This window comes from Corvus cornix, chromosome 2 (genome assembly GCF_000738735.6).
Source record: "Corvus cornix cornix isolate S_Up_H32 chromosome 2, ASM73873v5, whole genome shotgun sequence".
Lineage (NCBI taxonomy): Eukaryota > Metazoa > Chordata > Aves > Passeriformes > Corvidae > Corvus > Corvus cornix.
Genome location: NC_046333.1, coordinates 24363963 through 24389377, shown reverse-complemented (window position 1 = coordinate 24389377; position 25415 = coordinate 24363963). Strand labels below are relative to the sequence as shown.

Sequence of the window (25415 nt, the reverse complement as noted above, 5' to 3'; positions counted from 1 at the left end):
AACCTGTCTTTGCCTCTCTTACCTCTTCCAAATTTGGTAGTGTACCTTACCTAGTTATGCTTTCCATTTCGCTAAAATTTTTTTACTTACGCCTTTGTAGAACAAGGAGTTGATGGAAGAATGATCTTGAGTTTTGTAGCAAACACTCTTGAGTGCAATGTTAGTTTTATTTATTGTCTTGTCTTGAAGTAGCTTTACATGGTTGTTTAATGAAAGTTTTTAAGAACAGGATGAAATTGAGAAAAAGCTGTAATTTCTCCAGTTTTAAGTGGTTCTTAGTCTCGGCTTTTTGTTATTGCTATCCATTTCAGTTTTGCTGTTAAGTCTCTGAGGCCAGTAGAGGAATGATACTGCCAAAGTGGTCTGTACTAAAATCAGTCCTTAAAATAATTGTTTTTAATGTAACAGCTCAGCAGTTCATAGTGAACTGTCTGCCATGTTTGGAAATGAGCAGGAGGGATTTGGCACCAAAAATGCAGTAACCCTTTTTGCTGCCATAATACTGAATATTCTGAAGCTGTGCCTTGATAATTCCCAAAGTTTGTTTTTCCAGTAAGCAGTCACTCAGAAGCTTCCTTGCCTGGATTGTATGTGTGTGTTAACTCTGAGAGCTCTTAGTGGATACTCTAATGAACTTGTCTAATTGCTCTTTAATCCTCTAATACTTTTAACCTTTAAATCACATATATCAGGGAACTGTGACTTCTCAATATTGTGTGGAAAGGTACTCATGCTCACAAAAGAGAACCAGCTAATATACAGCCAAGTGTTGGTAGTTGTGGTTATTTTTCTTCACATGCATCATTTTACATTTATGAAAACCAATAATTGCTCTCTAGTGACTTCGAATTCTAAGACCCTTCTGCTTTTGTAGTCAGCTTTTATTTTTGATGTGTTCTAGCACACATCCCAATGGGACTCCTGCTGGTGACTCCTTGCTTCCATGTAAGCTGGTTATCATTTTTAACTTTGGTGTTTCTAAGCTATTTTGGTGCTACCAGCAGGTTAAGGGAAGTGATTGGTTCCCTCTGCTCAGTACTAGTGAGGCCATGCCTTGATGTACTGTGCCCAGTTCTGGGCTTCTCTGTACAGGAGATAAGGGTGTATTGGAGAGAGTCTAATGAAGGCCCATGGAGATGATCAAGTGACTGAAGCACTTCTCAAGAGAGATACTCTGGTATCTTTACATAACTTGTGAAACATATGATATTCACAAGCACAGCATCAGGCCATTATTAAGAGGCTTAAAAGGCCATTATTAAGAGGCCAAAAGACTGTATGAGGAGACTAGCTTTGTTGTCATTTCTTCAGCCAGACTGCACTTATTTCACATATAGGTGTACTCAATGTACTGTGAGCTTAATGGAATATTTAGCACATTGTCCTATCTAAGAGCAGCAGAGAGCAGCTACCCCATTGCTAGCTGCATCTTAAGAGGGAACTGACCACTGTGATGTGCTGGCAGTTTATTGTGTCAGCATTGATAAAATGTTTGTCCCTATCTGTCAGTCATATCCTCAAGAAGAAGGAGCCAGGGAACTGCAGGCCAGTCAGCCTCACCTTGATCCTTGGAAAGGAGATGGAGCTGGTCATGCTTGAACTCATTTTCAGGCACAAGAAAGACAAGAAGCTCCTTGGGAGCAGACAGCATGGCCTCACCAAGGGCAAGTTGCTCACCAAGGGAAAGTCGTGCTTCACTAACCTTATAAATTGACATGTCTGCTAGATGAGGGGAGAGCAGTGGCTAGAGTCTGACAGGTCATCAGTAAGATCTCTGACACTGTCTCCCATAACAGCTTCATCATAGCCCCTTAGGCTGGTGCTGTAGGGGCTGGATGGGCAGACAGTGGATCAAAAACTGGCTGAATGGCTGGGCCTTGAGTGTGGCGATGAGCACTGTGCAAAGTCTAGTTGGAGACTGTCGGCAACTGAGGCATGGACCCAGACCGGCGTGGAATCTGAATTGTTTATTCGAAGAAACGAGCTGGTTTTATACACTTTTCTAAGACACAGTATTTCCTTATATGGCAGTCCTCATTACATGACCTATCTTGTGTTGCCACATCAGCAACACACTTCCTTCTGTGGGATGATCACTCGCTTTTCACCCTTCCATCAGCTCCCGGCAGGCTCCTCTCCGTAGGGGTCTGCTTTGTGACACTTCCTCCCCCCAGGGTCCAGTGGAAACAAACCTCTCTGTGTGCCGCCATGTGCTCCTTTGTGCTGCCATGTGCCTCTGCAGGCAGGTTTTACAGCTTGTAACTCAACTCTATCTTATCTCTCCCCATAAATCCGCCTTTTCTGTTTTATACAAACAAGAATTATAAAACAAAACACTTCTAACATTAGGATGTGTTTGGCCCACTACCCGAACCAAATAAGCTCTGTTCCTCACAAAAGCAGTATCTTTCCTATGAACAGGGGGATAGATGAAAACACTCAATAACTAGTCCTATATATGAAGACTGATTAAACAGCTTGAACTTTGAGAAACAAAGTAAAGTTGTCTAAAACTTCTACCATCACTCAGAGTCTGCAATGGCTGGGAGGTCTTGTTTCACAGTGAAGACTTAGAAAGTCTTTCCCAGGCAAGACTTCCAGGTTTACTTTGAAAGAGGGTCCAGCTTTTATAAGATCAAATCAACACATCCAAGTGACTTGATTACACTTTTAGGGCAGAAACACCTGGATCTGATGGTATAATCCCCAGTCAGCCAGGGCTAGGGCTTGGTCAGAGCCTCAAGCTTTGACTGAGAGGGTTTCCCTAAAATACTTGCAAAATTGCTTAAAAACTTTATTAGTATCAGTTAAGAACATGACTTCAGAAGAGTTTATCTTTTCCACAAGCTGATTATGAGGCTGGAGTATCCAAGGCTGGTTGGACCACTCTTGCATCGTGGACTGGAATCTGTGGAAACACAAGCATATCTTTGCCCCCAGGTTATCAACGGAAAGGGGCCTTCTCATTTTCCGCTTTCAAGATTCTTAACAAGTACTTCAGCTTTTTCTAAGTGAGCCTGTGATCATTCTGAATGCGATTGAAAAATTAAGAACATATAAACCTCTTTGCAGTCTTTTGCAGGGGGCACACCCCATCCCTGCACTTGCCCTTTTCTGTTCTAACAATATGTAACACGAACATCTTTTAACTTACCAAATTCAGGAAAATGTATAACATAACATGCAGTTTTCTTACTATGAACAGTGAAATAATATATCTAACAGAACAACAACCACTCACCGAGCAAAAATAAGCAAGGTGGTATCATCAGCTGCTTAAATACTGTACCATTTTTACAGAAAAGAGTACTTCGATAAAACATACCAGTTAATTGCTTGAAAAGATAGCTTACAAATCAGAATTATTATCTATCACAAAAAGCAATCAAAACAATGCAGGAGGGGTCGCAAGGTGATACGGTAAAAAAGCAATCTTTGAGATAGGGTCCAGGATTGTGGCAACATTTTGAATAACAAAAATAGAAGAGTTCTATGAACCAGCTGCAGGAGCGACAGGCCTAGCCTGCAGCCACCTCTGCACAAGCTGGTGCAAATGCTGAATGTTGCAGCCCCCCACCCCCAAGGAAGGGGCCATCGGTCCACTCAGTCCTTTTCTCCAGCACAGTATCAGCTCCCAAGGCTCCACAGGGCAAGCTTGCCAATGACACAAGTGTGGCTGCTGGGCCAGAGGGGTGTGCTGCTTTCGAGCACAAGCTTGACAGGCTGAAGAAATGAGCTGACAGAAACATTGGGAAGTTCAGCAAAGAGAAGTGTGAAGCCTGCACCTGATGAGGAACAATCACAAACACCAGTACCTGCTGGGGGACACTTAGGTGGACAGCAGCTTGGGGTGCTCTCATGACCAATGAGCCAATGATACACACTTGTGGCAAAGAAGGCTACCAGTGTCTTGGTTTTCAAGAAGCAAAGTTTTTGCCAGCAGGGTGAGGGAGATGCTCCTTCTCTTCAGCACTGCTGTTGCCACCCCTGAAGTACTGTGTTAGTTCTGGACTCCTCAGTACAAGACAGACATGGGTATACGGGAGTGAGTTCAGTGAAGGACCATGAAGATGATTAAGGAATACGAGCATCTCTCTATTGACAGAAGGGTGAGAGAACTGGGACTCTTAAGTCTGGAGAAGAAAAGACTCAGGGTTGGTATTATCAATGTCTATAAATACCTGAAGGGAGCGTGTAAAGAAGACAGAGCCAGGCTCACTTCCTTGGACCCCAGTGACAGGACAAGAAGCAATGGGCACAAACTAAGACAAAGAATGTCATGTTTCCTGTGTACATCAGGAAACACTTTTTGCTGTGAGAATGACTGAGTACTTCCACAGATTGCCCTGGGAGCTTGTGGCCTCACCATCCTTGGAGATATTCAGAAGCCATTTGGCAATGGGCCTGGGTAGCAAGCTGTAGGTGGCCCTGCTACAGCAGCATGGGTTGGACAAGGTAACTTCCAGAGGATTCTCACAACCTCAACCTCAATTCTGTGGTTCTGTAGCTGTTTTGTATATGTCTGACACTGAAGCCATTTTAAGCAGTAGGTCATATGAGTTCAGTAATTTGAAAGCTGGATTTTTTCAGAAGCAGAGTAATAGTGAATTTTCATTAAATTACTGTTAATCTACAGTTAACTGTTAAAAAACTTAGGTCATGTCCTTTGGTCCAATCTGCCATTCAGAGCCAGTGTCAAAGTTAGCTTGCTCAGGACTGTCTAGTTGAGATCTGAATATTCTACAAGAATGGCAATTCCTGTGGAGTACAACTCCTGTCAACTACAGTTGTGCCTTTATCTTAAAGATCAGATAGGAACTTGAGTTGTGTAGCATAAGAGGAGTTCTGCCCAAATGCATCATCTGCAAGCTGCTTTTTGTAAATTGCTAGATTTAACATCTACCTATTTTCTTAATGTAGTTGCATATTGATGAAATTAGTATAGTACTACATGTGTAAATGTAATTACTTCATTTGTAAATATTAGTGCCATGATAATGTTGGCATTTAGTGTCTGTTTATTCAGATTCTTAGTTATTTGTATCATAGCATTTCTATCTCAAGTTGAAAACTACCTATGAGGATTATTGAGTCCAACTCCCTGCTCCTTGCAGGACTACTTAAAACTAAGCTACAGCTAAGACTGTCATTCAGGTGCTTCTGGGACTCTGACAGGCTTGGTGTCAATGAGTGCTTCCCTGGAGAGCCTGAAGAACCTTTTCCTAATGTCCCATCTGAACTTCCACCAATGTAGCTTCATTGCATTTCCTTCTGTCCTGTCAATGGTCACCAGAGAGAGCAGATCAGCACCTTCATCTCCACTGTCCCCCACTGAGGAAGCTGTAAACTGTGATGAGGTCACCCCTTAGCCTTCTCTTTCCTAAGCTGAACAAGCCTGTTGTGATCTTCCACACAGGTTTCTGGGAGTCCTCAGGGTCTGTCATTGGTGACAGATCTGAAGAAGGCATTAAACATCTCTGCTTTGCATCCCTATTTGTGACATGACTAACCTCATCAAGCAATGGACTGATGTTATTTCTGATCTTCCATTTGCTGTTAAGATATTTTGAAAAGCCCTTTTTGTGTCCTTCAGAGTACTGGTCAGCTTGAATTCTAATCGAGCTTTGGCTGCATGGGTCTTCTCCCTGCAATGGTAAACAGCATCTCTGTAGTCTTCCTGTGTCAGTTGATCTTGCTTCCAATGTCCATGCATTGTACATGTAGTACTTCTGTGCATTCACTTGAAGATAATCTACAGAGAAACAGAAGTTTCTTACCTCCTATTTTCTAAAGGACAACTCCCCCCTCTCTCACCCCTCCTTTTTTTTTTTTCTGTAAAGATGTTTTTATGAGGAATTTTGCTGAAATTCTCACCTATGGCTTGACTGTCAATGCCCTCATATAGGAAAGTAAGTATGAACCTCTTCAGGCTGAGAAGGCACAGAATCATTGGCCTATTACTTTATAGTATAAATGCTTTGACTACTGAACATGCAAAAGGTGATCAATCATCCCATTTATGAGTGGGTTTTTGAATATATTCTGGTTAATGTCTGAAGTGGTAATTAAAGCCTGAATATCCAGAAAGGCTTAGACAGTAAATCTCAATCTATTACATAGGTTTTAATATGGGGAATAGATGAACTGTGTTCTGCTTCATGAAGGTGATCGGCGAGCATTGGTAGAATCCTCTACTTACCACAACAGTTTAAAAACAATTTCTGGGATATTGGAATTTAACTGAAGAAAACAGTAGAAATGTTTGCTTTTCTATTTATTTATTTTCCAGTTCTGTGTGTTTTACATATAAGGTAGGGTTGGAAATGCTGAAGTCAAAATTGTTCGGGATGCATAATGTTTTTTCTTTTGGTTTGGCTTTAGTCTAAAGCACCTGGATGTTCTGAACAAAAAACTGTGGGACATTAGTGATCCTGAAGGCTATTCATGGTTATCTCATTGCTTAGATACTATTAATTGTAAGCAAAGCTTGATTGTTTTTAAGGAGTAAAACGAACCTGTTTGCATTACATCATAGAAATGCAAAAAACAGAAGCCAGTTTTCTGGAGTTGTATTTCTAGTTCCAAGTTGTAGCTGAAGGTATTTTTATATACTTGGATTAGTGGATTGACGCTCTCAAAAGCAAATTTGGCCTCTGTAACAGATACAGCTGTTTGTGTGAGAATGTCAGCAACATGCCACCAGTTTAATTTTTCAACTTCAGGGACTCATTGGTCTCACAGGTCCTGGGTATAGGAGGTGTGTTTTCTCTGAATGGCTAGATTTATTTTTTTCTGGCTTTTCATGCAACATAGTTCTATTTTAAAAAATGATCTATTAATGTGTTCTTTTTAACAGGAGAAAGAAACTGGAAACAAAAGTGAAAAAACTTGAAGGTAACTTTCTACACTGAGTGGGACAACAGTACAGTAACATAACCTCTTTTTTCCTTTTCTAACCAGAGGAATTTTGACTTTAACTTTGATGCCCAAGGAGCAAGGCAGGGCAGTACTATGTGGGGTGCTTAGTCTCTGATTTACGTCAGCCCTCCTGCAGAATGTTTTCTGCTGAGTGTCTTATGCACATGCCATAGATGAAGCTGGTGGGGAGCTTCTGGTCATGAAAACTTCAAAGGATGGAGTCTTACCAGGTTCTCTAGGCAACTTGATTCAGTAACATGTTTTTCCTTATAACTAGCTGGAAACTCTCATGTTTCAGTTTACACCTAATGTCTATTATACAGCAGTGAACAGTCCCATTCCCTCTTCTTGATACCTCCTTGTACAGGAAAGCTGTTGGATTCTTTCTAAGATTCATTATGTTTTCCCCTCTGGCTAATTAAGTCTAGTTCAACAAGCCTGTTTTCATAGGGCACGTGCTCCAGTGTTCTAATAATCCTGGCAGGATTCTTCATGTTTGTGTTCATATTTAAGTATATGGTGATCCTGATGCATGTTTTCTGATTTCTAAATATTCTAGCACTTGTGTTTTGGTTGGTTAGTTAGTTTGTTTGCTTGCTTTGTTTTTACATGGAGAAAAAGCATTGGCTTCATGCACTGTGTTTTTCTTGTTTTGCTGGCAGAGGGTGAATGTACATAAGACTTTTTGAGACTTCATTTGCTGTACTGTCAATTGGCAAGGCAGATACTTGCATTCATATCGTGCATATTATAGCTGTGCTTACCATAGTTTAAAATACAGTGAACTGAATGCCTTATATCTTAGTGTTAGAAACCCCCTGAATCCTACTGTAAAGTGCAGGTACAAGGTGTTTATTTTTATGAGAATTTTGGAGTTCCATTACAGGACAGCCAGGTTTTTTACACACTTGCCTCCAAAATCTCAAATTCTGGCAGAACTAGAACAAAATACTGAGAGAGAGTATGGGTTAGGTCCAATTTCAGTGACTATTTTATCTGTTTTCTTTTTCTCTATGTCCATTAAATGTCTCAGATCTCGTATCTTTTGTCAGTATGAAATTTTGCCATGATTGGTTTTCTATTAGCCTACCACCCAAGGTTCCTTTTTAACAACTTTTATTTTAATATGCTCTCTTCTGATTTGATCAGCAGGAAGATTCCATTTCTTTTCTTTCTTATCCATATATAAGTCATCCAGCTGAACTCTCAGGAGTTCTCTCTAACTCTGTCATCTGAGAATTTTCCTACAAACCTCACTTTCAGTTCTCACCTACCCTGTACCCTATATTTCCACCCATCTGTACTCTTTCGAGGTGTCTGTTAGACATTAAGAGATAAGGTCCTCTTCTCTATTAGTCTTGAGTGCTATCTGTATCTTTCTAATGCAGCTGGCTGTGGTGTTTTCATCTTTGAACCAGAGCTCTTTTGAATAAGAGAATAAAAAGTCCCTTGCATCTCAATTTTATGTCCTTTTTTCACTTGGTGTATATTGTTCTACAGTACAATATTATTACAATATGACCCACTCTTCATTCTTGCATATAATTGAGAAAAATAATAAATGTATTGCAGTGGTTCAAAACAGTAATTATGCGGTAGAAGGCAACATACATGTATGCATTAGTTGTTTCTGAATGAACCAAAATATAGCTTCAATAAATTTGTATTTCACACTATCTGTTTTTTTCTGGTGATTTGATTTGCAAACTAGTGACCAGCACCACTTAAATGAGTAGCCTCTTATAGTGTAGCTTCTGAATTGAATTTTGGTTCTCTTTTTTGAAGAGGCTGCAACAAAGCATACACAGGACTTCAGACAACTGAAAACTGAAAAGAAAAGGCTTGAAAAGGAGCTAAAAAAAGCACAAGTAAGGCTTTCCTTGTCTTTGGGTGAAGCTTCTTTAAGTATTTTTGGGGGAAAGAAAGGAAGCTATTAGTGTAAGAGATGCTGAAACAGTACATTTTTGGGGGGATATTGAGTAACTAAACATAGCAATTCACCATAAGAGAAAAATTTTCCAACTGAAGAATGACCTTTGAAATGTTGATCCAGATTTCATGCTCTTTAGAGTTGATGCTCTAAAAATATGTATGGCATAAAAATTCTGTACTTCTTAATTTTATCAGGGAAAACTTGATGGTGTAATTAAAGAGAAGTGCAGAAAAGGTAAGTGTTTACCTTTGAATGCCTTCAGATTTGTATGTGATATTGTTCTATTTGAACATTTTCTTTACACCTCTCCTCTTTTTAATAGTTAAGCATGCAGAAACTCAGAGTTCAAGTGAAGACCTTGCAACAGATATAGACAAAGGTAAGACTTTTTGCAAGTCCATTCTCTGTGTGGAAGCACTTGTTATGAATTTATTGCAGCTCTTCTGGAGTTGCATTTTTGGAAACAAAGGATACTGCCAAAGTGCTATAAGAGCAGATGTGGTTGATACAAGTAGGTTACACTGATGAAGGACCAATGTAGTAGATTACTATTTTCAGTTTTGCAGTAAGGAAAATACTTGATTCATAAAAATGACTAGTGTACCCTGTGCATGTGTGAAGTCAGCTGATGTGCAATTATAAAACAGAATGCAAACACTGAAAAAATTACAATCTCTCTGAAGCTCACTGAAATCATAAAGGACCACATAGGAGCGTAATCTGCTACAATTTCTATATGAGACTTGGTAAATCAAGTGGAAATACAAGAGGTATAGCTGTATCTTATCCTATTGACTTTTTTCCCCCCTAGTGATCTAAAATACATGCTACAGATTATCTGAATCTAATTGTAATGGAGCAAACTCCTTCAAAACTTCCTCTGAAGTACCGAGGCCAAACTTTAATTAAATTTTTTTTTTGTAGTCTTTTAAAAGGCTGGTACTGCTTTTGAACTGTTTAGATATTCTGAAGGCAGTTTTGAGGCAAAAGAACTTCACTGTTCTATTTCTTGCTTTGCAATATGTTTGTTGCAGAAATTAAATTTTCTGGAAAAGCCAGGCTATGTCAGTTTCTGTGTGTCTTGGCATATTTTTTACTTTTGGGTTGTACTGAATTGGTACCCAATTTTATCCTTTGATTTTTAATTAATGGCAAAATAGGAAAATTAATACCTGAGCATTAATTTGAGCTTCAAATAGCAGCAAGGAATTATTAGTAATGAGTAAATGTTAGTGTTGTTACTAGCTGTTTAGCAAAGTTTGGCAGGTTTTCCTCTTATATGCTGAAGATTTTTTAATATGCTTCTTCATAAAATAATAGCAGTTTGCTATGGCCTTTGACTTATGGAATTTGCATAAAAACAGTTCAGTTCCTGATCTTGGATTGTTGGATCTGATAGTTTTGGCATAAGTAGATGAGGTGCTTGTGTATTTTACTGAGGTTCTTCCCTCTCCACCTGCCCTTCTGTCTCTGAAACTAGGTTGTTTGACATCACCTAGCAAAGGTGCTGTTAGGACCGTAGACAGAGTCTCCCAGTGTTGTGGCCTGATAATTAATTCGGATACATGGTGGTATTACATGATAAGACTAAGATGAATTATTACTGAGTGAGCATAAATGTGATACACATCTTCCTAGAAGATTTTCTCCCAAGTTCATGTAAATTGATTAGTTTTACAAAGCTGTTTAATTTCACTAATGCTACATTTGAATCTGCTTTTACATTTTACTCTGGGGGCCGCTACAACTTTTTGCAGTACTCCCTATAAAAAGGAAAAGCTAAAGCATTCTCCAGCTATTGCTTTAGACTGCTGTGTGGATATGGCCAGTACAGGATCCATTCCCTAACTGGCATCTAGCATTTTTCTTTCACTGAAGCTTGTGCCTTGTCTTAATTTTTGTTGTGAGCATTTTGTATTTTGTTGTAGGTATGTCTGTGTTCTGAGTAAAATGAACATAAATTCTTATTCAATTTTATCAATTTATTTTAAATAAATAAATTTTTTTATTTATTTATTTCAACAGGAAGAGTGAAGCTCTTGTTAGAAGAACTCTGGATGTGCATTGACAGTGCAACAGGAAAAAGAGAAAATGAGAAAAATGATCCTGTCTTAGGTACAATGGCATGCAAAGTCTTGAAATTTTCTTGATGCTCTCTCTTTTTCTGACCAAAAGGCAATATTGATACTTTTCTTTCAGCTTCTATTTGGGATAAGGAATGGTCTGACAAAAGAACACGAACTGTTACAGATGGTAGGTTCCAGTTGGGTACTGACTGCATAACACTTTTGAAAGATTTAAATACTTTCCTTGGTGATTGTCTGGACAAGTACACATGTGATTAGAATATCTGAAAATAATTTAAATATTAATTTGAACGGGTAAGTAAACTTGAAATTTGTAATTTGCTGTTGCAATCGAGAAATCAAATTCTTTTACTGTTCATAAGTCGTCAAAACTCATCTCATGTTTAAACTGTAATTACTATATCATTATGAACTCTGTAGTATATAATGTGAATGATGGGGCATTTGGGCTCTTTTTAGTCTGAAACAAATATGTGGTAACATAGTTGAATTATAAAGTTTAAGAAGCTGTTACCTCCATTTTCTTCATTGTAATGTGATATTCAGATAATAATAAAAAATAATCTGAGTAGTTATCCACATGCATATTCACAGCAAACTTGAACTGCTTTAACTTTACATAGCAGATATCATTTTCTTTCTGCACTTGAGAGTAATAGGTGCCTTGAAACTGCATTAATTTCTGTGTTGCGTCTCTGAAATGTTTTTATTAAGCTTTTTTGTTTTTTTCAGTTCCTCTATTACTTTGATTTTTCTCTAACTAAATGTGTAGAGATATTGCCTAGGATAGGTTCCAGCTGCATAAAGAGCTTTGAAGATAAACTTTTCAAAGACCCTGTTAAGTCTGAAAATTTGCTACTACTGTAGAGCCCAGTGAATCTGGCTTCAGATGTGTTCCAGTGAAATCCACTTAAGGGGGGCCAAAATATAAGGACCAGCTCATAAACCTGTTGATCAACCTTACTTCCATGAGTTTAGTGCAGCAGATACGTAACTTCAGCTCCAAAACTGAGCTAGACACTTGTGCCCTGCAATTCTGAATTTAATGTCTTGATCAAGGGTCAAATGACAAGAACAAGCACAAGAAACTGAAGAGTTTGAAATATATGTGATTTTAGGGCTATCAGGTTCCAGAGTAATCTCTTTGCCATCCACCAAAAGAGGAACTTTAGATTCCAGTAGTTCTGTCCCATCTTTCCTATTCATATCTTGCAAGGAAGCTACAGTTCTTTCATAAAAGGAAGCAATTATCTGTAGCAGTCTCTTCTAGCCAGTCCTTCTTTCTGCCCACTTCACTGTGGAGAAAATTCTAAGCTTAGAACATGCTTTTGTTGAAATGGTTAGATATCATAGAAATACATCTTCCGTTCTGTTACTCGTTTGGCTTTTTCCATCTTCAAGCCTAGAACAGCCGTCCTGTTGTTCACCCTCTTTATGAAAGTGGCCATTACCTTGAATTCATGATAACAAAGTGCTTGTGTTTACAGGTGCAATCTTCTAGGAGAAAAGGGATCTTAGTGAGTTTGTCCTAACTTCTTGTTCCATATTATAATAGTTTCAACTTAGAGAGCAGATCAGTTTGATGGCAATATCTTTTCCAGAGAATTTCAGTTCATCTGCTGCCTGGATCTAGCCTTTCAGAAATGTACTTCTTTTGATAGATTTCTTCATACATTCAAATGTGCTGTAAAATACCCAAAGCTTTGCATTATGATCAGTGTCTTCTCTGTTCCGCTAAGGTTGATGCCACTTTGAATGATTTTCTTGAAGAATGTGTTCATACATGAAAACTGGAAGACTCGTGAGGCTTTCCAAATGTGCTGTTGTGAAAGCGTCATAGGATAATGGGGGTTTGCCAAACTTAATTTAAAAGCATTTGGTAGTATTGTTACAAAACTACCAGTAATAAAGTTGACAACACCTGTGTCTGACCATCAGACCAGTAACCTTAGGCCATAATCTAAGGCTAATAAGCCATTGATGGTTTTTTAGTCTTTGGAAAACCCTCTCATAGTTTGGCCATAAAATCACCTACATTGTGAATAAGCATTTAAAGAAACATTTGAAGAATGTTGCAGCTGGTTGCTGAATATTTTGGTTATTTGGGTTCTCTAACATGTTCTGTTCATATGTTATGGTGAGATGAACTGAAGGAACATGCTAAGACCATGTCTGTGAGGAGCAGTTTTACTGGAGTTTTACAACCCTCTTCAAGAAGTAGTCTGTAACTGGGTTCTGAGCTAAATTTGGCTTACTACTGAGCTATACCCTTTTTATCTGCTCATCTTTTTTGTTTGGGGATGCGGGATAGGGGAGAAGCTGCATGTGGATCTTAAAAACAGAGATGGAAAGGAGCACACTGGAGTTGTCTGCTTTAATATCAGATAAAAGGAGATAAACACAGTGGTATTATATGTAAAACACAAAGATGAGACTGCATCCCCAGGGATATATGTGTTTTATGGTCTTGAGATTTAAGTCCATAGAACATGAATGCTTTGAGAAGCAGACCTCTCTTCTGTCTTTAAAACCGTATGAAAATCTCTCAAGATAACACCTTGAGATATAATGTAGAATTGCATATTTAGTTTTGGGTATGCAGTGTTCACCATAGTTCTTTGTTTCAGGTCATGGAATATGTGGATTTGCTGTCTCAGAAGACAGAATTTGTCTGTAGCTTCAAAGAATAGCTAGTGTATGAAGCATCCTGAAATTCACATAATTGGAAACAGGTTGAAAAATTCTGCCTTGTCAGGGCATTAAAAAATTTCTGTGGAGGATTTTTTTCATTGGAGAAACACCATTTGTTTTTGAGAAATGTGCAGTTGCTACTGCCAGGCATCTACAATCACTGTGCTGATTATGATGAGGGTTTGCTGTGAATCAGATGAGGTTCTATGGCTAGATTAATTATTTTTATAAAATACCACATCTTAATCTAGTCCTTCTTGAGAGGAAAAAACCACAAGACTTGTTTGAAAAACTTGCTTTGTTGCTTGGAGTGCGGAGAGGACAACTTGCAATGGTGAATTGCCTTGCAATGTGGACAATCAAGAGTAAAGTTTTGGGTTTTAAAATTCAATTTGTTTAGTACCAAGGCAACCCACGTTAGCATTGGATCACTTATTTCATCTCTGCTTCTTTCTCCACTCTGCATCAAGAAGGTATTTCAAGTTGTACATGATAGATTTTGGTGCTGTTTTCAGATCAGAGTAATCTTAATCTTCTCTCAGAAGTGAGAGAAGGCAGCAGTTTAAGGGTTTGAAGCTACATGAACTAGATTTCAGGTTGTAGATTTCAGGAGAAAACTTAATCATTTCACTGACTCACATGATGAACAAGAGTGCAATTCCCTGGATGAAGTAAAATTTGTCTGCGAAATACGATCTTTGAGAAGATCCTTACAATGAGATGGACTCAGTAGGGCTTTTCCTGGACCTGAGGTTGAGGTCAAGGTGTCAAAGAGTTGACACTTCCAGTAAAGAAACTTACTTATGCTGAATCTTTAAAAATTGCTATGACAACTCTTCCTACAGATAAATGGGTAACTATGAGAAAAGTATCTCATTCCGAAAGCAATGCAATTATCAGGGACTGGGTTGGAAAGGGTTGAGTAGGGAAGTTTGGAGAATCTTAGTTATTCAGAAATTATATCTTTGATCCATTTTTCAGAGGAAACTTTTAAACAGATGATGTGTATCAATATTCTTGGATGTGATGTAGGTGCATGTCTGATTTTGAGAGTATAGATAGGATGTAAAGTTCCTAATAACATAGTACTATTGTGTAGTTCACTGTGAAAAGTAAACTTCCTAATAGTCTAATTGGAGTTCTTATGGGGCAAAATATGTAATTGTGTTGCTGCCCACTTCAGTGCAGGGAAAATTCTGAGCTTTGAAATGATTGGCACAAAACAGAATGAAAAAAATCTTAAGAGAGAACCAGCTTCTGAATTTTCCTTATTTTCTTTGTTTCTCCTTGTCAAATATCTCCTTTTCCCTTAGATCATTTAATGGAACTCAAATTGTAAAAAGAATGTAGGTTTTTCCTGAGAAAATTTAGAACATCCTGGAAGCTCTATGTGACTGTGGCTTGTAAATGGTTTTATAAAACAATGTATTATCTTAATACTTACAAGATGTAAAGGAGATGGGAGAGCATACTTCTCTTTGGTGAAAATTATGTGCTAGGGCCCTTCAGGCTGATCAGTTTCTCCCTCCTCCTGGTGTCCAGTGCAGCAATTGAGATTTTTACATGGAGTTGCTACATGAAGTGACTGAGATGGTGTCAGGGTTTGATGCTGGCTAAGCACCAGACACCCACAAAAAAACCATCTACTTATTTTCCTCTGCTATAGCTGAGCAGAAAAGGGGGAATTGAAAACTTCATTTTCATGAGTTGAGATAAGGATTATTAAGAAAAAAAAAAACACCTTAAGGCAAAACAGGTTCAAAACTTAAACAGTATAAGGAAGATTTATTATTAACAGAATTAAAATTAAAAAGGGTAATGAGAACCAAAGCAAACCTTCAGAACACTTTTTTTTTCAGTCCCTCCCTCTTTCCACTGACCATGCAAGGAAACAAAACACGGAGTTTTGGTCAGTATTTCACCTCTTAAAAGTCTTTCTTCAGTATGCTTAAGGAAAAGTGTTTCTTCTGCCATGCTGTGGGATCCTTCCTATGGGAGATAGTTCTTTGCAAACTTTTCTAGCGTGGTTTTAACTTCCACAAGCAGCAGTCCTGCCTGAACCTGCTGCAATGGGAGTCCCTTCCACAGGCCAGGCAGTCTTCCCACAGCTGCCTAGCATGGGTCATTTTAGTTCATGGGGTTTAATCTTTTAAGGATGAGCTATTCTAGTTTGGAAGCGAAGGCTCTCTTCCTCTATCTCTGAAAGCAAGGGTCATCTCTCTCTGTTAGAGTTCTTCACTAGATTACAGCTTTTTTAGTATCCACATGCTCCAGTGTGAGTACTCTTCTTCACAGGCTGCACGTGGATCTCCATACCCCTCACGCACCTCATGAATTATAGGGAAACAAGTTGTTGTATTATAGTCCTCACCACGGCTTGCAGGAGAATCTCAGCTCCAGCGCTCGGAGCACCTCTTCCCTCTCCTTTTTTTTCACTGACTTCGGTGCTGCCATGTTGGTTTTCCTCGTGTGTCCTCACTTTTCCTCTGACTTGAAAGAAAGTTGGTGTCTTTAAATTGCAGTTGAGAGGCTGATCTTGTCCGGGCTCCACATTGGGGAATTGCTCACCATCTCTTGCTGCTGGCCACGTGGTCTCTACTGGCACCACACAGCAGGCCCTGGCCATAAGGTCCTTGCCAGCACCACATGGGGGGACTCTGGCCTCAGGAAGGCCCCAGCTGCACGGGCCCCGGCAGCCACCTCACCACCCCTCAGGAGAAGAAAGAGAGAGTTTCCTGTGGTTTTTCCTTTCTTGAATATGTCATCACAGAGGCATTACCAAGTTGTCTGATTGGGCTAATAACCTGCCCATTGTCAGAGCCTTCAGCAATTGGCTCTGTGCCAGACACAGAAGTTTCGAGCAGCTTTTCTCCCGCCCCCATGAAAATCCAGGCTGTGTTAAATGAATACAGATGGATCTTTGAAATAGGGTTATTGATCAATTTTTCTAATTTAGTGCTTTGGTGGAGCTGATGTATTAGAATGTGCTTAAAAGTTTTTGATTGCTGAGGAGGTTATTTTGACCTATCAAGTTAAAGTAATATTTTTGAATATGATACTACCATTGATGTTGCTTCAGGAATGTCTGTGCAAGTTCTAGTAGTGGATTAACACAACAGTAATGAAGCACACAAGTTATTTTTTTCCAACAGAATGCAAATTGTGCCAATTAAATTAATACATACCTTGCTGAAAACCATTTTGTGCATGTGCTGTTCTTTCTACTATGGCATGGTATTGTGACCTGCCTCTGAGCCAGGGCAACCAGATTTGTTGCTAAAGGATCCCTTGTGGTGCATTAAAGTAGAAAAACGCTAAGTAGATGTAACAACAAGTTTTATTAGAACTGCTTTGAGACCATAAATGGAAAACACTGTAATGGATTGGAAAGGGGTGTATAGCTGTTCTGAAGTGCATAATCACCCTAAGAGAGGAAAACTGGAAAGAAAAAACAGAGAGGAGAAAAGGCAAAGATAACCACCACCTGTGGCTCCAGTGCCAAGTGAGTGATTGTGGTCTGTGGTTGCGATACACAGTGAGGTGGAAGCCTGCATAAGCATCAAAAACTGGGGTTTTTATAACCCTCATTCTTCCAGTTAACACCCCAATACCTCCTCCAGGAGGAGTTCTGGATGTGTACAGTCTTCTTTCTAGAAGAAGTCTGGCAGTGTCAAGCAGGGGTGTGAGAGTGTGTGTTCAGGTGGCTGGAAGAAGTTTCTGAACAAAGGTTCTGAGTAAAGTTTCAGAGTTTTGCAGTGGCTCGTGATGCATGAGAGAAACAAGCATAAAAAAATCCCTACCATACCTCTGCAGTTAAATTGCTTTACAGCAGTTGCTCCTTTAAATCTAAACTAGCTTGTTTAAGGCAAAATTTGGTCACAAGATCCAAGTGGTTCACTGCAGATGGTACCCATGCACAGAATAGGCTTGATCTTTTGCTTGAATACTGTTGATTTTGTGTCCAGTAGTGTTTGTGAATGCTGTAAACAAGATCATATAAGAATTGTAAATACTACAGAGTAGTTTTTAGTTCCATGTGACACACTGGAGTTTTAGGATTGTTGATTTCTATTGTCTTATTTGAGGTAATATTTTCATTTTATAAAATCATAGAATTTAAATTTCAGGAAACTGGGCCATCTTTTCCCTTTTTGAAGTATTTAGCACAATTATAATAAATTTAAATTATTTGTCTTTAGACTTTCCTGAATGAATGTGTTTTGATTGCATAAGAAGTGAGTTACTGTATAATCACAGAATCACAGAATAACAAGGTTGGAAGAGACCTCCAAGATCTTCGAGTCCAACCCATGTCCTAACACCTGAACTAGACTATGGCACCAAGTGCCATGTCCAGTCATTTTTTAAACACATCCAGAGATGGTGACTCTATAATAGTATAAACTATTTGAAAAGTATCAAAAGATTTGAAAAGTAACAAAACACAAGTACAATGCAAAGAATCACACAGAGCATTTGGACACGCTTTCTTGTTGTTAGAATAACTGTGTAAAACTGTATAGTTGACATCTTGGAAGGGTTGTCAAATGCTCAGTATCTTTCTCTTAGTGGTTCAGACTCCTTTGTGCATAGGTACATTGTGGGACTTTTTTTATTAAGGGTTCAGCTCTGACTAAATAATATCATTAAAGACAAAATCCTGTGTGATTAGACTCAATATTTAAGTTTAAAGAACAAACAATTTAAAAGCATATGCATATTAAATCATGAACTAGAAATGTAGCTAAGAGCTCCCTTGCTGTGTTTATGGCAGGGTATAATTGTAACTTGCCTGGAAGTACAGCTGCTGGCTGAAACCTGCAAGTTGCTTTAAGCTGAGAATTACAGCCTAAGTTGGGAATGTCTGTGGATGGTTGTCCTGCTTTTCATGACTATGAGTTACTGGGCAAAGACTGAAATAAACCATACGGACCTTCAATCTTACCAGGAATGGCCCTTCCTGATAGGAAAAACTGGGAATGTTTTAATGATCTGAGTCAGAAAGTGTTTGGGGAGAAGCTCTTTGCACACACATATGAAAAAATAATTGTAAATAACAACATCACATTTCTATAAGGAAAGCATTTCTGAAAGTGACTACGATCTTCTATGGAAACATCACTTGAAAATATGGTATTACATTTTTATTACTATTATATATTATCTCTGTAAACAAAAATGGGAGAGGAAAAATTCTTAACAATATTTTTCTGTCTTAGATACTGTACAAATCCACCAAAAGATCAGGAAGTGTGATGGTAAAACGCTACCTTGGTGTTCTTCAGTGGAAAGTGCTGTAAAGCAAAATTCTGTAACAGCAATGGTAATTCAAACAAGTACTGAGCCTTTTGGAAATGACTGTGCTGAGACCAGGACTCCTGAAGAATGTCTGCACGGTGGTGAGGATAAAACTGTAGATGTGATGATACAGACAGGAAGGGAGCACAGCACTTCAGGCTTCTCCGATCAGGAGCAGAGGGACCCAGGTGAAAATGTGATCGATATATTGAATTGGGCCAGGCCTCTTCCTGCTCTACTTTCTCCAGTACAGCTTTCACCACTGACTACACGGGTGAGTTTCAGGATGCATCTGACTTGGTACTTAACTTGGTCTTAAAATTACTGAAGAAATAATGATTTTATATTACTGGGCTTTTTTTCCCTTTAGTATCAGTATTAGTTATTCATGCAGTTAAAGGGTCTCTGTGTGTTTAGATCCATATGGATACTTTTCTTACCTTGTAGCATACTGCCTGTGGAAGGGAGCAAAACCATAATTTTCAGAAGTACATGTGTCATGGTTTAACCCCAGTCAACAACTAAGTACCACACAGCCGCTTGCTCACTTCCCCACCAGCATGATCCTGGGGAGAATTGGAAGAGTGAAAGTGAGAAAATATGTTGGTTGAGATAAAGACAGTTTAATAGGAAAAGCTGTGCATGCAAGCAAAGCAGAAGAAGGAATTCATTCACTCTTTCACATGAGCAGGCAGGTCAACAGGGCTCTGTCATGCATAATGGTGACTTGGGAAGATAAATGTCATCACTCCAAATGTCTCACCTTTCCTTCTTTCCCTCTCTTTATATGGTCAACATGATGTCTTAACAGTATGGGATATCTCTTTGGTCAGTTGGGGTCAGCTGTCCCAGCTGTGTCTCCTCCCAGCTTCCCATGCACCCCCAGTGCCCTCACCAGTGTGGCAGGAGGAGAAGCAGAAAAGCCCTTGACGCTGTGCAAGCATTACTCAGCAATAATGAAAATGTCTCTATAGTATTAACACCATTTTCAGCACAAATCCAAAACATTCCCCCACAGTAGCTACTGTGAAGAAAATTAACTATCCTGGCCAAAACCAGTACACAGTCACCTATGTCTCAACTTGCTGTCATAATTTCCCTATGGTGCAGACTTGAAGTTCCAATTTGTGTTCAATATAAGCATGGCTTTCATAGCAAAATTCCAGAGATTGAAAGTTAAGTGCTACTCAAATGATCTTTTCCAGTAAGCTTAGAATGCACAGTGGTAGATAAAGAAGTCTCTTTTTTTTTACAGAGGTACTTTCATTTGCTATGAAGAAAAATGATGGAGTAGGTTGTAATTTTGTTGACCAGCCTTAGTCTCTCAAAACCACTGCATGTCAGGGCCTTAAGTGTACTTGTTTAGAAAAGTAGGTCTTAAAACTGATACCAGGGTTTAGATTATTAACTTTGTTTTTTGATTGAAGGGTATGTTGTTTGGAGAAGTCACAGGTTCCAGTGATGAAGAAGATGATTGCAGTACTTCTGCAGTGAAGGATATTTTACAAGAAGACCAAGTTCAGCCTCCGAGTTGTAATGTAATCAGCCCAGGTGATGAGTGTAACAGACAGAGCAAATCATGTGAGCATGGTTTTGATGCAGAAATCTCACTTAATCTGAATTGGAATGAAAAGAATATTTGTATCAGTCCAAAGATGTCAAGCAAGGAGGAGAAAGATGCTGAAAGAAAGCAAGCTGAAGGTGCTACTTTAATTACAAACATGGAAACTAACAAAGATTGTTTGGAGGAGAATTCTGAGGATATGGAAACTGAGAACAGAGAACTATCTGGAGCAACAGCACACGAATTGGAAGACGTGGAAGAACAGAAAGGAGATAGTGAGGACGTGCACAGTGAAGAGGGAGATTCTTCAGCAGATTTTATGTTACAAAGTTTCAAGCCTCAGAATCAGATAGAAAAATGTAGTGTGGTAGAGCAAACAGAGGAGAATGTAACCTTAATTAGAGCTGTTGATAATGAGAGTACACATGAAAAATGTGGTGAATTCGTGAAAGCAGAGAAAGAGAGATTATTAGCACAGAGAGAAACTCCCAGAGAACCATCTGTTCCACAAAGTATTACTCATTTGCTATCTGAGCAATGCATTCTGCTTCAAAGCGAAGATTCTGAGGAAAAATCTGATGTGTTGATAGAAAATGAAGTGGTTGAAAATAAATCAAAAAATGTAACCGAAGTAACTAATATGGCTGGAGCTATTGAGATCTCTGCACACTCTCAGTGCTCTGAAATAAAATATGACAGTGAAGAGATTCTGGAGAAACAACATATGCAAACAAAAAACGAAGTGAACAGAGAATGTGAACCAGAGACTGTTGAAGTCTCTAGGCATTACTTACCTGTATCTGCTACTGAAGGAATCAGAAATTTATTGTCAGTTTTTCCAAAAGATGAACAGCTCAAAATTGAAGACATTAATATAACCAAAGCTCCAGCTATTGAACTAGCTATGAAATTTAACAGAGAAAGTGTTCTAGAAGTAGCTGAATTGTCAGAGCAACTCCACAGTGCAGAAAATGTAAAATTAGTAGATATAAATGAGGGGGTATATTTAGAAAGCAAATTACACCAGGAGGAAAATGATACCAATTTATCTCAAAGGAAGTCAGACTTGGAAAATATACTTGCACTACCAAAGACAGCATGCATTATTGATGAAGAAAGCAGTGTAGCTAAGTGTGAATCCTCTATGTTAGATTTTACAGAAGTGAAAGGTGAAATAAAGCAATCTGAAAACTTAGGTAATACGTTAGAATGTGGGCAGTCCAAATCTCGAAACTTTAGAGTGTTTGAATCTCAAGAGACTGAAATCAAAGTTAATCCAGAAGATTTTGGAGGGGAAAGCAGTGAGTTATTAGCAAGAGGGGATGCTATTGAATCTATCTTAGTAGAAAGTAATCCTACTTCTCAGGAGCAGTTTGCAAAATCTCTGACTCGGCTCTTGATAACTGAAAATGTTAGATGTGATGAAATAGAAGGGAAATTAAATAAACAAAGCAAGGAATTGATGACTGAAACTTGTTCCAGTTCATTGAAGTGGGAAAAGAATGTTGTGAAGAAAAATAATATTTCAGAGATCATCTGCCAGCCTACTTCAGAAATGGATTATAGAAGTGGCTTGGCTTTTTCTACTCAAAAGGACTTGGAGGAATGCTGCATAAATAATGAGGAAACCAATTCTCCTCTGCGAGTGGGAATTGGCGTGGAATCCACAAGACCTCCTGATCTAAATTTCAGTCTCCAGAAAGTTGTTGGTTTCCTCGAAACTAATTTCACAGGAAAGGCTGTTTTTTCTTGTACTTGGGAAAAGAAGGAACATACAAATTCTATTACAAGTAGTACATTTGACTGTTCTTCAGAAAACTTAGAAGAGGGTGCTGCGATTCTGTCTGCTGAAAAAGTCAATGTGGGCAAAGAGCTGGGCTGCCCTGAGAAAGAATATGTACACAAAAATGAAGCAAAAATTTCAGATAAGGAGCAACCAGTAGATAAAGAACCTCAGGCATCTGTTAAATCACAGCTCATGTATGCAAACTCTTATAAGAAGAACGCTTTTCTCCTCCAAAAGTTTGATTGTCAAGAATCAGGATGTAGGAATTCTATGTGTAAGATTAGAACAGATCCTTCTAGAACTGGTTCACTGACAGGTGGGGGAGAGAGTAAAGAACTGAATAGTTTTGAGGGTTCTGGGGAAAATGCCATAATAAGGTGTAAAAGTGATTTTGATATGCCAGAGCAGAGCAATGACTCTGAAGAGAAAGACTGTTGTATACAAAAAGTTAGGTATGTGAAGTGTTCACAATGTGTTCCCATGCTCAGAAACAAACTGAGAGCTTCCAGGAGAATTGCAGTGGATGCTCTGGAAACTGGTGCAATGGTTGATGCTGATTACCAAGTATGTGAGCTTCATTCAATGATGCATCCAGGAAATACTTTCACAGTTAGCCACCTAAAAGCAGGCACTGTGGTGGATATGGATACACATTGCAAACCAAACAGCTCTGGAGATACTTCAAATGAGTGGTCAGGTGTGACTGGGGAAGGTTATCCTGAAGATTCAGCCTCTTGGAAAAGGGAGTGTATATTAATAACCTCTGAAAATACTGAGAGTGCTAATGAACTCATGGTGGAGTCTAACATAGCTGGATGCATCAGTCATGGTGAGGAAAGTCTGTTAAAACCTGGAACATCAAAAGAAAGCCCTGTGATGCCAAATGCTTCAAAAAGTAGGTTACCACTATGCAAGATCTTAAGCAGATTCTCAGAAAATTGCAGGCTGACTGTAAAAACCAGTAAATTAAATACAAGAATGATAGCACTTGGCAATTTCTTAAAAGAAAATGATTCTGCAAAAATTCAGTCAAATGGCGAGCAAAGTCTATTACACAGTGTTGATATGGGGGTCTCAGTGTTTGAAGAGTATCATAATAATCAAACTTACACTGCTTGCAACATAGGAGAAAGCAGCACTGATGTTGTAATAGATAATGGTAGAAAAAATATTTTACTCAAGTATCTTCCAAATCCAGCCCTCTCTGATGTACAGTGCAGTTGTCAAACAGTTGGGCAGCTCTCTGAACCACAAAAGACAGTATTTGAGAACTTACGTATGGTGGAATCAGAGTCTTGTGCTCTCAAAAGGAGCAGTAAATTGAAGTGCAAAGAGCAAGAACCATCTGAAATCTTGACTGTTTCTACCAAGACACCTGCCCAAGTAATGCATACCAAGCTACCAAAGAGACTGTTTCAAGGTAAAAGAAAAACAAAGCCTCTTACTCAGCCAGTTCTTGAAAATGCTGATACTTCTGTGCCAACAAAATGCTCATCTGTGATGATAAATAAAATCAGGGAAGAGATAGGTCCTCCTCTGCCCCCCTTGCTACTGCCTCTGATTGCTACTCCTCCAAAAACTGCCTGTACGGTGTCCCCAGTAATGTCTTCTATAGGTCAATCCTCTTTGCTTTCTCCTCTTGATGACCTGATATCCCCACTATGCAAAACTCCTGTTCTTCCTCTCATGTCTCCATTAACAGATACTCCAGCAGTAAAATCTGCTCTTTTATTTTCTCCTCCCTCACCCTCAGAAATGGCAGTAGGTAGAAGGATTCGCTCCTCACCTTTGAAATTTTGTACTTCCATTCCAAAGCATGCACTTCCCGTTCCAGGAAGATTTCCTCTCTTTGCAGCAGTTAGTGCTGGCCCAGGTGCTCCTCAGGAGAACTCTGTGAAAATATTGGACACTATGTATCCAGAGCTGTCTGCAAGGGCAAGGACACTAAACATTCTGAAAGGCAATATTCAGCTTAACCGATGTGCTTTTTCAGACAGCCAAAGTTTGCCAGGACCTGTGTCTCAAATAGGTGGATTTAAAGCAATTACATCTACATCAACTGCTTTTGTTAAAGCTGGGAGCAATTTGAAATCTGATAGTAGCAAAGATGAAGACAAAGATGTGCAAAATCAGCAACTGTTTTCAAGGTCATCAAATCATCTTGAAAAAAGGCCACTATTGCACGTATCTATGCCAAGAAGTGCCAAAAGACTGAAGTTGGACAGTGAACCATCAAGGATGGAGCCCAGTGATATTACTGCTGTCAGAAATACTAAAAATACCATCTCGGAAATGCAGGAGGCTTTCCGTGGTCAAAGCTATGAAATCAGTGATTCATCAAACAGTTCCAATTTAGAAGAATCACTACCAGTAAAGAAGAATCCTGATTGCCAGAAAGTTTCTTTGGCATTAAAGAAAGTTGCTGAATCCTGTTTTGACTTGTTACCAGTTATTAAAGGTCATCTGTATGTTGGCAATATCTCAAAGATTCCAGTAATGAGAGATGAAGAGAGAGAAGTTGTCTATGAATTTGGTATAAAAAACAAGGTAAGTAGCATAATTTTAAATTTTATGGTTTAATAATGACTTCGATGTGGATGGAAAGAGTATAAGTTTGTAGTATTTGAATTCTCAATTGTTCTGGCAATCTGCAGTGCAAAAGTGTAGTCTTGAAAGGTTATTAGAAATCTAAATATGTGTAACCTAAGAAAATACAGAACTGCACAAGAAATTACTGTTCAGTGGTGTCCAAGATGCAAAACTGCATTTATAAATACATATGCTTTTCTGACATATGCATAAACCGCTTTATTTTTGCAGCACTTTTTGAAGTGGATAGTGTTAACATTTGTTCCTCCAAAATTACTCTAATTTTTTAAATTAAAAAAGAGAAACTTCACTGTATATACAATACAGGCATATAATTTTGTTCTATGTTTACCTTTATTATTCTACATCAGGTAATTAGATTTAATTTTTTTTGGAAAATTCTTCCCTTATTTTATTTCTCAGAACTTCCTTATCATCAGTGTTGAAAAATTTCACTTCAGTTACCATCTTTCTCATAGATAATTTGTAGTCTACAGCAGAGCAATTCACCGATACATGGCAGCATTTTGTCCTGTTACAGTCCTTGTA

At 38.7% G+C, this 25415-nt stretch overlaps 1 protein-coding gene across 5 annotated transcripts in view; it reads left to right on the top strand.

Moving 5' to 3' along the window:
• ICE1 (interactor of little elongation complex ELL subunit 1) overlaps positions 1-25415 on the top strand; it is a 43634-nt gene that overhangs the window by 5902 nt on the left and 12317 nt on the right. For 3 of the 5 annotated variants that reach the window (XM_039549853.1, XM_010398611.4, XM_039549856.1), the window contains 8 exons: positions 6857-6894; positions 8704-8786; positions 9046-9085; positions 9174-9230; positions 10877-10966; positions 11051-11104; positions 18849-19201; positions 20355-24824. In XM_039549853.1, coding sequence (XP_039405787.1) covers positions 6857-6894; positions 8704-8786; positions 9046-9085; positions 9174-9230; positions 10877-10966; positions 11051-11104; positions 18849-19201; positions 20355-24824 — 5185 coding nt within the window. Of the gene's footprint in view, positions 1-6856; positions 6895-8697; positions 8787-9045; positions 9086-9173; positions 9231-10876; positions 10967-11050; positions 11105-18848; positions 19202-20354; positions 24825-25415 lie in introns of all 5 variants that reach the window. The other 2 variants (XM_039549854.1, XM_039549855.1) reach the window with 2 other exon arrangements.